At 35.9% G+C, this 15,684-nt stretch overlaps 1 protein-coding gene across 1 annotated transcript; it reads right to left on the reverse strand.

Moving 5' to 3' along the window:
- Positions 1–1,846: 1,846 nt before the first annotated feature.
- SLC7A13 (solute carrier family 7 member 13) lies at positions 1,847–14,364 on the reverse strand. Its single transcript, XM_043601305.1, has 4 exons — positions 13,593–14,364; positions 9,143–9,274; positions 4,724–5,085; positions 1,847–2,424 (listed from the first exon to the last, which is right to left on the reverse strand). Exons 1-4 carry the CDS (start codon positions 14,272–14,274, stop codon positions 2,167–2,169), a joined length of 1,434 nt encoding a protein of 477 aa, XP_043457240.1. The 5' UTR covers positions 14,275–14,364; the 3' UTR covers positions 1,847–2,166.
- Between the last annotated feature and the right edge of the window lie 1,320 nt (positions 14,365–15,684).

Raw genomic sequence — 15,684 nt, forward strand, 5'->3', positions numbered from 1 at the left:
GGTGAGTTACTTTGTGGGAGTGCTGTAGACATTTAAACTTTTCTCTAATTCTAATATTAATCAATTCTCTAAAGCTAATATTAATCTAAATCTAATATTAATTCATCTAATATTAATCTAATCTCTAATTCTAATTATTAATCAAATCTGTGGTCTTCTCATCTACAATTTAAACATCTACTAGGTAAGTCCCCAGAATCTGAAGTTCTGATGCTGAATCTGAAAAATGTAAATGACTTCTATGGAAATAAATCCAGGAATTACTTTGCCACATACTGTGTTGCTGTACCTATCCTGCTAAGTTGAATATGTTATTGTGTAAGTGTGAATAATGTTTAACAATATGCCAAAATGAGATGAACATGAAGACCTGGAAGGGGTGGTCCTTAGTTGGCAAGAATAGGGTATATGAGTTGGCTGAGAAAAATCAGAGTTCTACAGAGAAACAGAACCAATAGGATGGATATATATATATATATATATATATATACACACACATATATATATATATATCATATAGGAAGATGAATAGAGGAGAGAGAGATGGGGGCGGGAGAGAGAGAGAGAGAGAGGGAGGGAGAGAGATTAATTTACTTTAAGGAATTGGCTCACATGATTATGGGGGCTGGTGAGTCCAAATTCTTCCTGTGGACTGGCAGGCTGGAGAGTCACTGTTGCAGTTCAAGTCCAAAGGCCATCTGCTGACAGAATTCCTTCTTGCTTAGAAGAAGTCAGTGTTTCTATTAAAGTCTTCAACTAATTGGATGAGGTCTAAACACATTATGGAAGGGTACGTGCTTTATGCAAAGTCCACTGATTTAAATGTTAATCTCATCCAAGGAACACTTTCACAGAAACTTCCAGAATAATGTTTGGTCAAATATCTTGGCATCATGACCCAGCTAAATTGACACATAAAATTAGTCATCACATCAGGAGATGGATCCTCACAAGGGGGAAGTCCTTTGACGTATATGGGTATCAACTTGGAAGGATGAAGAGAGATGGGGAGAAGAGTTGGCTAACAAATGTCACTAAACACCTTCCCACATTGCCCCTATGCTTTCTGAAAGGACATCTCCAAACCCAGGTCCTTTAAAAGTCTAAGTTAAATAGACATATTTTATATATTGATTGATAGTGGGTGGGCGCCATAACTGGGATACAGTCCACTCTGCCACCTGTTACCCACACTTTATACACACAATTACGTAGTTACAGATAAGTCACATTTTTTAAAGTTTATTTAATTATTTTGAGAGACAGAGACAGCAGGGAAGGGGCAGAGAGAGAGAGAGGGAGAGAGAGAATACCAAGCAGGCTCCTCGCTGATAGCACAGGGCTCGATCCCACCAGCCATGAGATCATGACTCTGTGAGACCATGACCTCAGCTGAAACCAAGATTCAGACGCCTAACCCACTGAGCCACCCAGGTGCCTTGGTAAGTCACATTAAAAAAAAATTTTTTTTTAACATTTATTTATTTATTTTTGAGATATATAGCACGAGTTGGGGAAGGGGTGGGGGGGGGGGCTCTGTCAGCACAAAGCCCGATGTGGGGCTTGAACTCACGAACAGTGTGATCATGACCTGAACCAAAGTTGGATGCTCAACTGACTGAGCCACTCAGGCGTCCCTTGATAAGTCACATTTTAATCAAATGAAAACATAGTAAACTTGTTCTTCTAAAGCATCTCAGAATTTAGAAGAAGGAGTACAAAAGAAAATAACCTAAAAACTCATGCTTCAAATAGCTTTTAGGTTGAAAAAATACAAATAGGGAAAAGCTAATCAGACAATTGGGGTTATTCTTTTATCTTCAGCACCAATGTAAGGACTCGGGAATGAAGAAGAGAACGCTTTTTTATTTTAATTGTTAACTTTTATCACAAAATCACCACAAATTCAGCAGTAAAGGGTGGGTGCAGAAAAAAATGGAAGAAAGGGGGAAATATCATCAATGTATCAAACCATGCAAACCAAAACAGAGCTTTGGCTTTACATAACAATTTTTGTGTGATTTTTAAAACTAGGTACTATCATGGGCACTTCTTTATACACTATCTCATTCAAGAAAGAAAGTTATCATGGGCATTTCATCATTAATGTTCCATAATGTGCTTGATTTTTTTTTAAATTTGGGAGTGCTTTTAAAAGGCTATTTTTTAAAAAGTTTGTACTTCTGACATCTGTTCTTCAGTCACATCAGGGATGCAAATATTAAACAACAATTGTAAATGACATGTCATTTTCTCAAACCAAACCAAACTCAATTTGAGATATATTAAAGGTATGTAAAATAGAAGTCCACTGAGAACAAAGAGGCACACATAAATATAATGCATATGTGGAGACTTCACCAAAGGGACCAAAACCAAGCATAGGCTGATGGCCATTGTTACCAAAGGTAATGGAAAAAACACCTGAAAAAAAAATTCAAAAAATAAATTAGATGTGAAAACCTATATAAAGTACTGCATATTTATATAAACAAAAATAAGATATAAGTTAATGAAAGAAAATGGGTTAAATTATCTGAGTTTAGAATGTTGAAGACTTTCAACATCAAGGCAATGGTTGAAGGGAATGAACATCTAGTGTTTGCCTGTTCATGAGTGGAAATAATCATGATCATTGGCTAGTAAGATAACCATCTTCTGATCTAGGCAGCATGAATTCATTAAAAGGGAGTTCCTAAAGCTCAGAAAGTCACAATTTTCCCAAGAAAATATCTGAAGGCAATAAGAAAGTCATATCAAAAACACAGAATATCCCTAGACACTCTGTTATTCAGGCAGATATTAACAGGTAAATATTATGACTTTATAGGCTCAGTACATTAAAAAAAATTCAAAACAAAAACTTTGGCCAAGACAATTCTACTTTTGGTGGGTTTTTGCTTTTGTTTTTGTTTTAGCCAAAAAACTTGAAGCCCTATTCTTGGTACCTGCTTTGCATTAGGATTAAGGGTCCTGCACCAAATATTACCCAACCTAGGGAGAAAATTCAATAGGCAGTCACTTTTGATATATATCTTTAATAAATAGATATGAATCTATATCCCCAAAATATAACATAGCTATATTCATATTTATGAATCCCTTTAATTAAAAGATCATTCCCTTAGGGACTTAATTAAAAATTTCTTCTTGGGGCACCTGGCTGCCTCCGTCAGTAGAGCATGCAACCCTTGATCTCACGGTGGTAAGTTCAAGCCCCAAGTTGGGCATAGAGCTTACATTAAAAAAAAAAATTAAAAAAAAAAAAAAGAATCTCCTCCTAATTTGTAAAACACCCCTAGGAAAGATGAAAGATAATTTGTCATCTCACAACTCAGTATCAATTATCAAATAACTGAGGGAAAAGAGCATTCATGTGGCATTCAAGACAAATGTTAATTACTTATACTTGTGGTTGCCCTTGCCTTCTTTTTAATGCAAACATGTATCAAATAATGATATAAACCATAATAACTATCAATGTCAGACTCTGGATTGTTTGTATGTCTTAGCTCATTTAATATATTCCACAGTCCTAGGAGGTAGGCATTATTTATTCCCATTTGAGACCTGAAGACACTGAGGATCAGAGATTAAAGAACAAAATGATCCCTCCTTCCCCATGTATTTTTTTTTGAACACCTTCTGGAGGCCACCATATGGCAATAATCATACTGTGAATTTTGGTTCACCTGACTGTTCAGATAGATTACACCCTGCCTAAGGGCAGAAGCCAAGTCTTACTCCTTTTTGCACCCAGAATACTTAGTAAGGTGCTTAAAGTATAGTTGCTTTCAATAACTGATACTCAAATACGCAACACTTAGGGGATGGCTGGATGGAAGAAGTAGAAGGGAGGATGGAAAAGGAAGGTTGGTTGTAAGTCATTGGAACATTGCTTTCTTTCTCCGTGTTCTTTATTAAATTGTTTATAGTATATATTTCTTATATTTATTTGTATGTTCTAAAAGGCAAACACTCCAAAGGGACTGCCTAGATTTCAATCTTGACTCTACCACGCAGTGTGAGGTTGGGCAAGTAACAACTTTTCTAAACCTGTTTCCTCATCTGTAAAATGGGGATAAGAGTAGTATCTGCCTTTGGTATTACTGAGAGGATTAAATGTGATAATCCAAGAAAAGCTTTTAACATGAAGCCTAGCTCACCAAGACTATTCTGATAATCAGAGCATCAAGGTCACTTTTCTCCAATAGTATCCCTACACTGCCAAGTTTTTGTTTATTTTCTTTCCTACCATTAAAGGGATCTCCTGTAAAACTCCTCCTCATCCCAAATGAAAGTAAGTTTAAAAGAAGTAAAGTGGAACAGATGGAATTTGTTGGTGATCAAATTAAGTTAGGTCGATGTTTCAGGACAGATGTTATCACTTGCCTCTTCTATTTCCCACCTGCTAAATCTGACCCTGACTGTACAAGATACCAGTGTGCATAGGTAGCTACATTAGTAAATTAAATAGTCTCTGGTCAAAAGACTCATAATGATCTGCCTCACCACCCAGAGGTTTATCTTTCTCTCTAGCAAACCTAATGGAACCCAAGAGATTTTAAACTGAGTAAAATCTACCCAATAAAAACTAAGACCAGATTACCTTTATGGGCTTCACATTTGTTACTAATAAAAAGACCTACCCATATATGTTCTGAATATAGTCTTGAAACATGGTTACACCCAGTATATTTTATTTCACATGGAAAAAAATTACCTTGTAAGGTCTAGGTAGATTTGGCTCCTGGTATCTCAGTTTTAGTATTCTTATCATTGATAATACAGACCAAATAAAAACTACAAAATAAAGATAGTTTATCAGGTCAGTGAGGTTTGTTGAGACAATGGCAATTGATGCCATGGTGACAAGTACTAGCACAGATATAAATGGAGAGGAGTGAATATTAAGCATATTAAATAGCAAAGGCAGTTGGCCCTCTTGGCCAGCCATATATGTTACTCTTGATGATTCAAGTACATTAACCAGAAGGTTGCTAAATATTGAGGCAGAAATACCAAAAGGAATAACCCATGTTAATGAGGGGATTACTCTATCAGTCCACGTGATAGCCACAGCATCTGCAGAAAAATAAGAACACACAAAAGACAATGTATTAAAAATAAGAAATTAATGATAAACCTTTAAAGATTATCTCTAAATGAAAGCAGGAAATTCAAAAGGGAGTTAAGAAAGTTAAATTTTGTTTAATTTCATTATTTACTTTACATGTACCTAACACCATTTGCATATGTCCATTTTAGCCCTATCACACTGTATCATAAATGGTTATCATCTCATGCATCATCCCCAACAGACCAGAAACTTCACTTCTTGAGGTCAAGTATCATTCATTTCTTTACTATAAAGGCTTGTACTTCAATAAGTCTCAGAAATGTTGTTGTTTAAGTTTTCAATAATAATTGTGAAATGAAAGGTTGAATTGATGATTGCATGTTTATTTTCTAAAACTACAGAGTGCTAAGAGTTGCAATCAGAGTAAAAAAAAAAAAGCAACATTGCTGACACAGGAATGAGCCTTACAAAGGCCCCATGTTGTGGTGCAATTTTAAATACTTAATAGGAATTTAAAAATCAACCCTGTAGACAGAGAAAACAAATTACACACAGATTAAAACACTCAAGACATTTGGGTGCTTGTCTAAACTGTAGACCAGTGGTTCTCAATGGGAAGTGATTTTGCTCCTCAGGGATCTTTTGGCAATATCTGGAGGCATATTTTGGTTGTCACAACTGAAGAGGTTGTGAAGAGATCTTCTATTATAAACACTAACTCGTTACAAGTCAGTAGATTAAAAACGGTGCCAGTGAAGAAATGCACCCACTGCTTATGAGAAACTGAGTCCAATTCATATTGTGTAGACATAAGGTCGGACAGATCATTTAGACACAGAGAACTAAGGTCTCAGTCTTTCAGTGGAATGAGCACACGAAGACCTAGTGTCCTTGGCAGTCGTGCTCTGGGGCGTTGCTCTGGGGCAGACGTTGCCTCTATGGCATCAACATAATGGCTTATAACAAATAGTAAAACTTGTTCAATATGACAAAATTAAATTATCATCAATGATCCTTGTTCTTAAAAATATTTATTTTTGAACCCATTTTAAACAGCCTTAAGTGCGTGCCTACTTCGTCAGCACATATATTAAACAGCCTTAAATGCTATTGTCACTTCTCTCTTTAGTGCTATTCTACAATGTTGGGTCTTGTTTTAAAGTATTTCCTGTCTCACGTATTGTTCATTTCAAATAAAGTATTATTAGTTGTTCCTCCTGGACACCCACACCTCCACACATTTTCCATTTTCCATCACATATCAGAAATACTTATTTCTGGTGGTAAAGTCATCATTTCCTGGTCTTTATTTCCTGTCATGTATTCTACAAACCCGGTTTTAATTAGAGGAGGTTCTAGTTCAACTCTGCTACATAATCTTTATCTTTATTCCACAACTAAGTTTTTTCTTTTTTTATTCTCTTCCTCATGTCATTTATTTTCTTTTATAATTGTATTATATATACTTTTGGTAATAAGTAAAATAAATAGCACTGAAGCACATAAAGTAAAAAGTAAATGTCCCTCTCCTCACCGATCCTTCATTCATGCACCCCAGATGTAACTACTGTTAGTATCTTTTGGATATGCCTTCAGAAATTTTCTATGCCTATATAAGCATTCATGCAAGGTGTGTATGTATGTATGTGTGTGTGTGTGTGTGTGTGTGTGTGTGTGCAGGCACACTTAGGCTTGATTTTTTTACTTTCCAATATATCTTGATCATATTAGTACATATGCATCCATCTAGTTATTTTAAAGAATGCTCAATATTCTATTATATAACTGTAAGTTAAATTAGTTACCAATTGGTGGATTTTTAAAATTTATTTAACATTTATTTATTTTTGAGAGATAGAGAGACAGAGCATGAGTGGGGGATGGGCAGAGATCGAGGGAGACACAGAATCCGAAACAGTCTTCAGGCTCTGAGCTGTCAGCACAGAGCCGGATGCAGGGCTTGAACCCACAAACCACGAGATCATGACCTGAGCCAAAGTCGAATTCGTAACTGACTGAGCCACCCAGGTGCCCCTGCACACACCTCATTCTAGAAACATCCTTCCCACTGTGTTGTAAAACTTATTTAAAATTATGCCCATTTTTTTTCTAACAGAACAATCAGCAAAGAAGCAGGTCAGAGCTCTAACACTTATCAAACAAAAACAATACATGATTAATAGCACTGGTTCTTTCTCCATATAAACCACAGAATCTAATATGTATCACAGCTTGGTATAATTTATTTCAGTGTTCATCAAAGAAAATGTAGCATCCAATTCACACCACATCTTAGATACTCTATATTCCTCTGGAACTTTTCATTTCTTTTAAATACACTCATTTGATTGAAAACACTCCTTAATCCTTACATTTCCTTAATTTAGAAATCTATTTCTTTCACTTATAATTTATTTATTTCACTATATAAATTATACGGTTCATTAAAGAAAATTTGGGAAATCCAGGAAAGAACCAAGCAAAAATCACCCACAATATCATTCCAACAGATCTCCACCATTAACTATATACTTTCCGTTTTATATCATAATATAGATCCTGCTTTTCCATCGCTGTTACATTATAAACATTGTCCCTTTACTTTAAGTATTTACAACAATATGGTCTTTGAAAAAACTCAGAATGGGCCTATTATTTGGATTTCACTAAATGTTTTATTTATTTCAAATTTATTGGATACTTTGGTGATCTTTAATTTTTTGCCCTCATATGTAATGCTATGATGGTTGTTCCTATACATACGTTTTTAATGTATAGCTCTAATTATTTTCTTAACTTAAATTCCTAATACAATAGAAGATAGATATTTGAATTCCAGAAAATTATTACAGGATCTAAACAAGGTCTGAGGATTATACGCCTAGAAGAGTAAGCATTAAAAACCAAATTACAAGCAACTATAGTCAAAACACTTCATGGGTCTTCCTTCATGGGACTTCCACACGTGTGGAACAATTGTGCCACCCATAAAATTGCTGCAACTATTAGGACACCCCAGAGAAGATAATCATAATTTTTTAACAATGAGTGTGACCAGAGAAATGATAGTCATAACCAATGCCAGATTCAATGAACCATAACCTCTGGGTCACCTGGGCAACAGCCCTGACCACACCCTAATTAATTTTATAAATTTATTCTCTGCATAATCAAAGTAGTTAATAAATTACTACTTGTTCTTATCTAAATTGGCCTTTGGTTTGTTCCCACAAATACTCAAAATCTTGATCATATCTAGTTTACATGTCCCTAAGACAACCAGAGCATTATGAATCAATACTGATACCATTCAGGCAGATTCCTGAATGGCAGTAACACAAGAATCAAGGCAAAGTGTGTTAAAACTTTTATATTAAACCTCTCTTAGATTTACCTCCAGTGCCTCAAAGATTTATCAAACAGTAATAGCTACTCAAAAGAGATTATTTCTAAAGGTACTGGATGATAGTTTATATCGGAAGTTTATGTCATATTTCCAATATGTTCAGGACCCCTTTGCCACCATAAACTTTAGAGTAATTTATAATAAACATTATTATATTACATATTAATAATATTAATTATATCCAGTAATTGACCCTAACTTCTACCCTTTTAACTGCTAATGTCCCACATTTCAAGTTTATCATTCTTTATGTCACCTAGAAGAATATTTAGAAAATAATTGTTGTAAAAGTTACAGGTTTTTTTGTAAAAGTTCTAACAGACCTAAGCACTGATTGTATGGTGTGACTCTGGTGAGGAAATATCATGAAAGGGATACAAATATTTTGAACCTAGTCTGCATCATATGTCAGCATTATGGATATTTTTCCATATCATCAGAAACATGGTTTTCCATAGTATCATGCTTAAATCTAAAACTCTTTCCTAAGCCAAATCATACTCTTTGGCCCCTTCAATATTTTGAAAATTACAAGGTGACTCTATATAAAATAATGAAAAGCAAACAGTAGTCTGACTGGTAAAGTGATACTTACTTATACTAAATGGACTAGAACTGTCATTATTATTTATTGCCTTAGTCACTTGCATACAAACCTGAAGAAAGAATTTCCCTGGGCATCAGAACAGTCAGGTAGGAAATGTTAACCAGCAGATAAATGATAGTTACCAGAGGTAACACAGTAAATATGCATCTTGGGATTGTCTTTCTGGGTTTCTTCAGCTCCCCTATAACATATAAAAGAGAAAAATAACAAGTGGTAAAAAATTATGTCTTAAATTTATCTTTAAAACTGCTTCCTGCATTACCAATGGGGCTGAATTCTTCCTATCCACTCTGGCCACTGTCACACTTATTCATACACATAGGCACAAACACATTGATGAACTGCTACACACCTATCTCCTTTCTTGGATAATCTTGGTGTTAAGTGTAAAAAGGGGGACATTTTCTTCCTTTTCCTTATAGATGATAACATTTCTGAAGAAAGTCACAAGAATGAAAATCAAAGATGAGTCCATAAGATCCTGTATGGTTTGGAGACTACCTGTGTCTTCAGCCTCATCTGTTAGGTACAAGGCACTTAATCTGGGTAGTGGAATACGATAGTGAGCAAAAACAAACATAAAGTCTAACCTCAAGAAGAGCTATATACAAATTAAATAATCACATAAATAAAAGTTATAATAGTGACTGTGGTAACTGTCCATATGAAAAGAAATACAGGGCTATGAAAATATATAACATGATAATTTGATGGTGCCCTGTGCTATCTGTGTCATAGGCCTACAGGTTTCAGTTTTTCAAAAATGTCATGCCCCCTATACCCATACTCTCATGTGGAATGTTCTTTCCTTTCCTAGTTGCCTGGTTTACCCTTACTCTTATTTTAGATTTCAGCAAAATTATAACTTGGGAACATAGGAGAGGAAGCTCTCCTCGGCTGGCAAAATTGTCCTATTATACATTCTCGCAGCAGGGCGCCTGGGTGACTCAGTCAGTTAAGCGTCCAACTGTGGCTCAGGTCATGATCTCATGGCTCTTGTGAGTTTGAGCCCTGCATTGGGGTCTCTGCTGTCACCACAGGAGCCTACTTTGGATCCTCTGTCCCCCTCTCTCTCTGTCCCTCCCCTGCTTGCTCTCTCTCTCTTTCAAAAAATAAACATTAAAAAAAAAAAGAAAATGAACATTCTCATAGCATATATGTAAAAAGTAAAAGAGTCAATCATAAATTCTCTTTCCCTGTAGGATCTTTGCCTTCCCTTTATGTCAGTATTAAGTGCAAAAAAGAAAAGAGGTCATGATTTAGCATCATAGATAATGGATTTTCTAAGACAATCTTATTCTCAAATATTGTTCCATTTGTCACACTGTTTTCCCAAATTTTGCCATTCTCTGAGAATTATCCCTGACATAAATAATTGAGCATTATAGTTCTGTGTATATAATGTGGCCCTGTGTCCTGGCTGCTGGTGAGAGAACCAAGTAAGACCTCTGACTCACTGGAAGCCAATCGTTGTCACTACACAAGAAGATTCCTCTCAAGAATTTGAGCCAAATGTCGACAAAACTGAGAGAATCAGGAAAAAAAGCATCATAATGGTGGCAAAAAAAGAAAGGTGACTGATAGATCTAGTTTTTAAGTCCTAGAGCTTCCCTATCTCCTGTTGCTCCTGAAGATTGATTACTCAGGTCTTCCTTGAAATACAGCATTATTCTTCCAGCAGGTTCCTCTTTTATTGTTTAAGCCAATGTGTGTGGGTTTCTGTTACTCAAAGCCAAATCCCTCTGGTTAATAACTATCCTTCGATATATGTCAAATCTGTTTCATCTGTATCTGCCCAGGGGTGGAATATAATGCCCATGATATATAATAATATGAACTGCTTAAGCACTTAAAGAGTAAAGAATTAGAAAGTTCTCATTTAAATGCTGCCTGAACCATTTACTAGGTGTGGCCTTCTGGACAATTTATTGACTGCTAAGTTTTCAATTTCCTGACCTGTATTTTGGGGAAAATGGAAAATACAGAGACAATAAAATTCCAATCAAATGCCTAGCACTCAATAAGTTATTAATGACTATGGTTATTAGTCAAAGATTTTGAACAAGCAAAAAGGCAACTTTTAGGATTAACTATACTTTCCTCTGGGCCTTTTACTTTTTCTTATTGTGTATCATATTTATAGAGAGAAGGTAAGGAATATAACATAACATAACATAACATAACATAACATAACATAACATAACATAACTCAAAGTTATTATGGTCAGACAGTCAATATCTTTGGTCTTGAACTTAGAAGGTAGATGTTCCTACAATGTGTTAAGTCAGCTGCCTACATATCATCTTTTTACAGGTAAAAGAGTTACTTAGAGCTTAGCTGTATTTAAAGTTTATTAAGTGAATTAACATCCCAGCATACACTGAAATTCCTTCACCTTTGTTTACTGCCAGCTGCTTGTGAAGAATTCTATAATAGTTTATAGGTAAGTAAATTTTGTGAATCATTTTCAGCAGAGAAAAATTATCCAGCAGTGAAACATCTCTGGCAATGGAACAAGATGAATAAAATCAAAACCAGAGATATCTCTTCTATCCTTATAAGAGAGAGAAAGATGAAGCGAGACACAGAAAGGGAAAGTTGAGCTAATTATCCTAGTCTTTTCAATTGCAGTGGCACATTTAATCACAAACTGCTTAAGACAGTAATCTCATCCCATAGCTTCCTTTTCTCAATACTTCACATTTTAACTCAATGCAGACTGACTTTCCTCTTGTATCCAAAGTTCACCAATGATTTCTTAGTGAAATGGCTTCTGCTCAATCCTCATACTCCTCAACTTTTGGAAGCACTTCACCATGTTGATTACACCCTCTTCTTGGAACATGTAGTGATTTTCTTTTATAATTCTCTAAACCTCCTCTGACTTCTTCATTGCATCTTCTTTCTCCACCTACCCTCTAAATTTGGACTTCTCCAGTCATCTGTCTCCACTCCTATGCCATTTTGTTCTACTTCTCTTTATATGCTTCCCTTAGTAATCATATCTATTATCCAGCCCATCAGATGGAAACCATTTTTAAGTCACCCAAAGTTACATGCTGTGTCTTATATGCACCTTCATACTTCTGGTCTCCACAGCCTCACTCATATATTTTTACTGGTGGACTTTTTTGAGTTCAGTGAAAGTTGCCACCTTTTTGATGACACAGCTAAAGGTGATTTCACCATCTACTGAATTCTCATAGTAGTCATACTGTTCCCCCTTAAAACCACTTATTAAATACTATCATGCTGTTACTTATAAGCACAAAATCATAGTGATTTTAAGTCATAATGACCATTTTTCGGATGGAGAAAAAAAAAAAAAAAGTAAGTCCAGACAGGTAAAGATACCTGCCACAGTTCATAAGTGCTACAGGTCAGACCAAAATCTAGATTTTATCTCTTCCATTAGACTTTAGCCTCTTTAGGATAAAGCGTCCATATTACTCATCTTAAGGCACTACTACAGGGCTTCAAAAATAGTCAGTGTTTAATAAGATATTTGCTGACCAAATTATTTAATGAGTAATGGACACATCAGTGACTCGGGGTCCTAAGATTAAAGGAAATATCACATGTGTTTTAAGAGTAGAACCCACTTCACATTGAAAGGTTAAGGAAAAGAACTAGTAAAAAGGTTGAAGTTGAAAAAATTAATAAATGGGGAAGATCCCTTAGGAGGTGAGAGGGAAAGGATAGAATTCAAGGGAAGAGACTGATTTTATTTTATTTATTTTTTATTTTATTTATTTTTTATTTTTTAATGTTTATTTATTTTTGAGAGAGAGAGAAACAGTCCAAATACAGAGGGGCAGAGAGAGAGGGAGACACAGATTCTGAAGCAGGCTCCAGGCTCCAAGCGGTCAGCACAGAGCCCAACGCAGGGCTCAAACTCTGAACTGAACTGCGAGATTGTGACCTGAGCCTAAGTCAGACACTCAAACAACCGAGCGACCCAGTCACCCTGAGACTGCATTTTAAAAATGCAGAGAGAAATCTTCTGTCTTGACACTGAAGGAAAGAGCATTAAATCCAGCCTCAGAGTAATTTAGTCCATCTATGATTCTCTTCTCTTTAAAAGTACTTCAGAGCATAAGTATGTCACACCCACTCACAACACAAACACAGTCTGACATTGGATCATTTCTGGATTCACAGTTTCATGGGAGGGGACTATTTCCACAATCCCAGAATTCATCCATTAACAGAAAGGAAACTAGATTGACATGGAGATCCCATATTTATGGCCCCAGAAAAGAAAGTGGAAAAAAAGAAGTCATTCAATAAAATAAGCACCTTTGAATGAAGGGGGGAAAACATTAAGACTGGGTGATAAGTGCAAGACTGCCATATTCTGATTCAATTTAGTAAGAATAAACATTGAATCATCATGTATTTAAAGTAAAACTCAAAATATACAAAAAGAAAGTACATTTCACATTGCATGCAGTAAGTCATGACTTGAGATTTTCTTTCTCAATGAATTGTTAATTACCTGCTATATATGTAAAACACCCCCCGCCTGAAAACGCAAAATATCCTTGGAAAATGGCTTCTATAAACTCAGAAGCTTCTGGAAAATCAGTATCAAAAGAGTTCTGGAATCTTTCTACATTCTCCTTCCTTCCTCTCACCAGCAGCACGACTCCACTCAGGGAAATAAGGCCGAGTATAGCCATTTTCAGCACTAGGCTCGCTGTCTGAAGCCAAGTCACCTCTTTCACACCACGAGAATTCAGAATTCCCACGGTCCACAATACGGCTAGCGCCAGACATTTCTTTGGCAGCTTTGGAGCAGAGCAGCTGGGATAAAAAGGCTCGATGCTGTACTCGGCGAGGAGCAGGGCTTGGCTGGCAGCTAACCCTGGCCCCAGAAACAAGCTTGTCCAGAGATTCAGGAAAGAGATTAAGTTGCCGAAACATCTTTTGAGAAAATAGTAGTGAGCTCCACTGCGTGGAAAGGTTATACCTATCTCTGCTGAGCAGAGAGTGGTCATCATGGACAACAGGGCACAGACAGACCAAATACACAGGGAGAGCCCCACATTCATGCAAGAGTATTTCAGTACCTCTTTGGGGGCCACAAAAATTCCTGCCCCAATTACATTAGTGATTAAAAAACTTGTGCCCCAGCAATATCCAAATATTCTCTTGAGTTGTATCTTCTCTTTATCCATTGTAATTGAGGTATTTTTTAATATAAAAATGTATATAAATTATAATTTCTGAATTTTTCTGCCCATCGTGCTGAAAAGGATATTCATGGATTCTCTGAAATAAAACAGTCTGTCCTTTTTGTTCCACCTTGTTAAATAGAGCCTATTTTCAATCATTAACAAAATATATGCGATGCATCCAAGTAAAATAGTGTGAAGTTACTTGGAAGTGTTTACTTTGACTTCTTTCTTAATTATTATCAAAATAATACATTCAGATGGAAAAAAAAGAATTTCAAAAAACAGGGTATTACAAAAACAAAAACAAAAACAAAAACAAAAACAAAAAAAACCAAAACAGGGTTTCTTGCTCTACTTCACTCTTTCCCAAATACATTTCCAGTTCTTCCCTCTGGAAACAATAATTCATGTATGGTTTTAGTTCTTTTTGGTAGTTACATCCATAACTCTAAATAATATGAGAAGACTTTTATTCTTAAATAACTCAACTTTAGAAAGCATCTAATGATTTCCTCTCAGAAACATGGAGGAATTAGCTCACTTACTTTCCTATTACTTAATCTATTTCCTCTTCCTCCCATTTTTAATCATCAGGCTCTCAAGATACAAAGTATTTACCTTTCATCAGGCTCATGGAAGCCAATTAACAAGGTGGGAAAATGAAATACCCTGCAAGACAAGACTGTCCTTTAAACAGCCGTCATTCTGGTAGCCTGGGTCACATTCAGAACAATGTGAACAGGAAATACAGGAGAAAGCCTGACCCCACAAACAGAAGGATGGAAATTTCTGAATATCTGAGCAAGGCCTGGGCCTTAGTAGCTCTTACATATATTGACAATGCAAAGCATTGTTCTGAGTATCTCCAAAGTCTTATGAGCTTGGGGCACACCCCCAGCCTTGGAAATAAATTATTTTCCAATTATCCTTTAAGAGTAAATGAAAATGAAATTGTTTATGTTTTTGCTTTGGTTGTAGCTATTTTCTGGCAGATTGCATCCAAGAAAATCCACTAATAACACTGTATAGATCTCAATAAATATGACCAGGTCCCCTCCCAAATGAAACCATGCCTCTAATCCCATATAAGAGAGCAAAGACCTGGGAGTGAGGGAAGGAGACCAGAAAACTCACCCTAAGAGAGAAGCAAAGAATGAGAACTAAACCAGACACAGAGAGACAAGTAATACATGATTTCACTTATATAAGGTATCTAAAATAGCCAAATTTGCTTTGTAGTAGAGGCTAAAGTCTGGGATTGTGATGCCTCCTGCTTTGGTCTTCTTCTTCAAAATTACTTTGGCTATTCGGGGCCTTTTGTGGTTCCATATGAATTTTAGGATTGCTTGTTCTAGTTTCAAGAAGAATGCTGGTGCAATTTTGATTGGGATTGCATTGAATGTGTAGATA

Source organism: Prionailurus bengalensis, chromosome F2, assembly GCF_016509475.1.
Source record: "Prionailurus bengalensis isolate Pbe53 chromosome F2, Fcat_Pben_1.1_paternal_pri, whole genome shotgun sequence".
In the NCBI taxonomy this organism is placed as follows: domain Eukaryota; kingdom Metazoa; phylum Chordata; class Mammalia; order Carnivora; family Felidae; genus Prionailurus; species Prionailurus bengalensis.

Bases quoted from the DNA above. Each gene is read 5' to 3' on its own strand.
- SLC7A13 (XM_043601305.1), bottom strand. From the start codon at position 14,274: ATGGATAAAGAGAAGATACAACTCAAGAGAATATTTGGATATTGCTGG. The intron at 9,275-13,592 runs GTAATTAACAAT...TATATGTTATAG, and splicing joins GTGTTTTACATATATAGCAG to GGGAGCTGAAGAAACCCAGA. The intron at 2,425-4,723 runs GTAATTTTTTTC...TTTTTTTTTCAG, and splicing joins ATCTACCTAGACCTTACAAG to GTGTTTTTTCCATTACCTTT.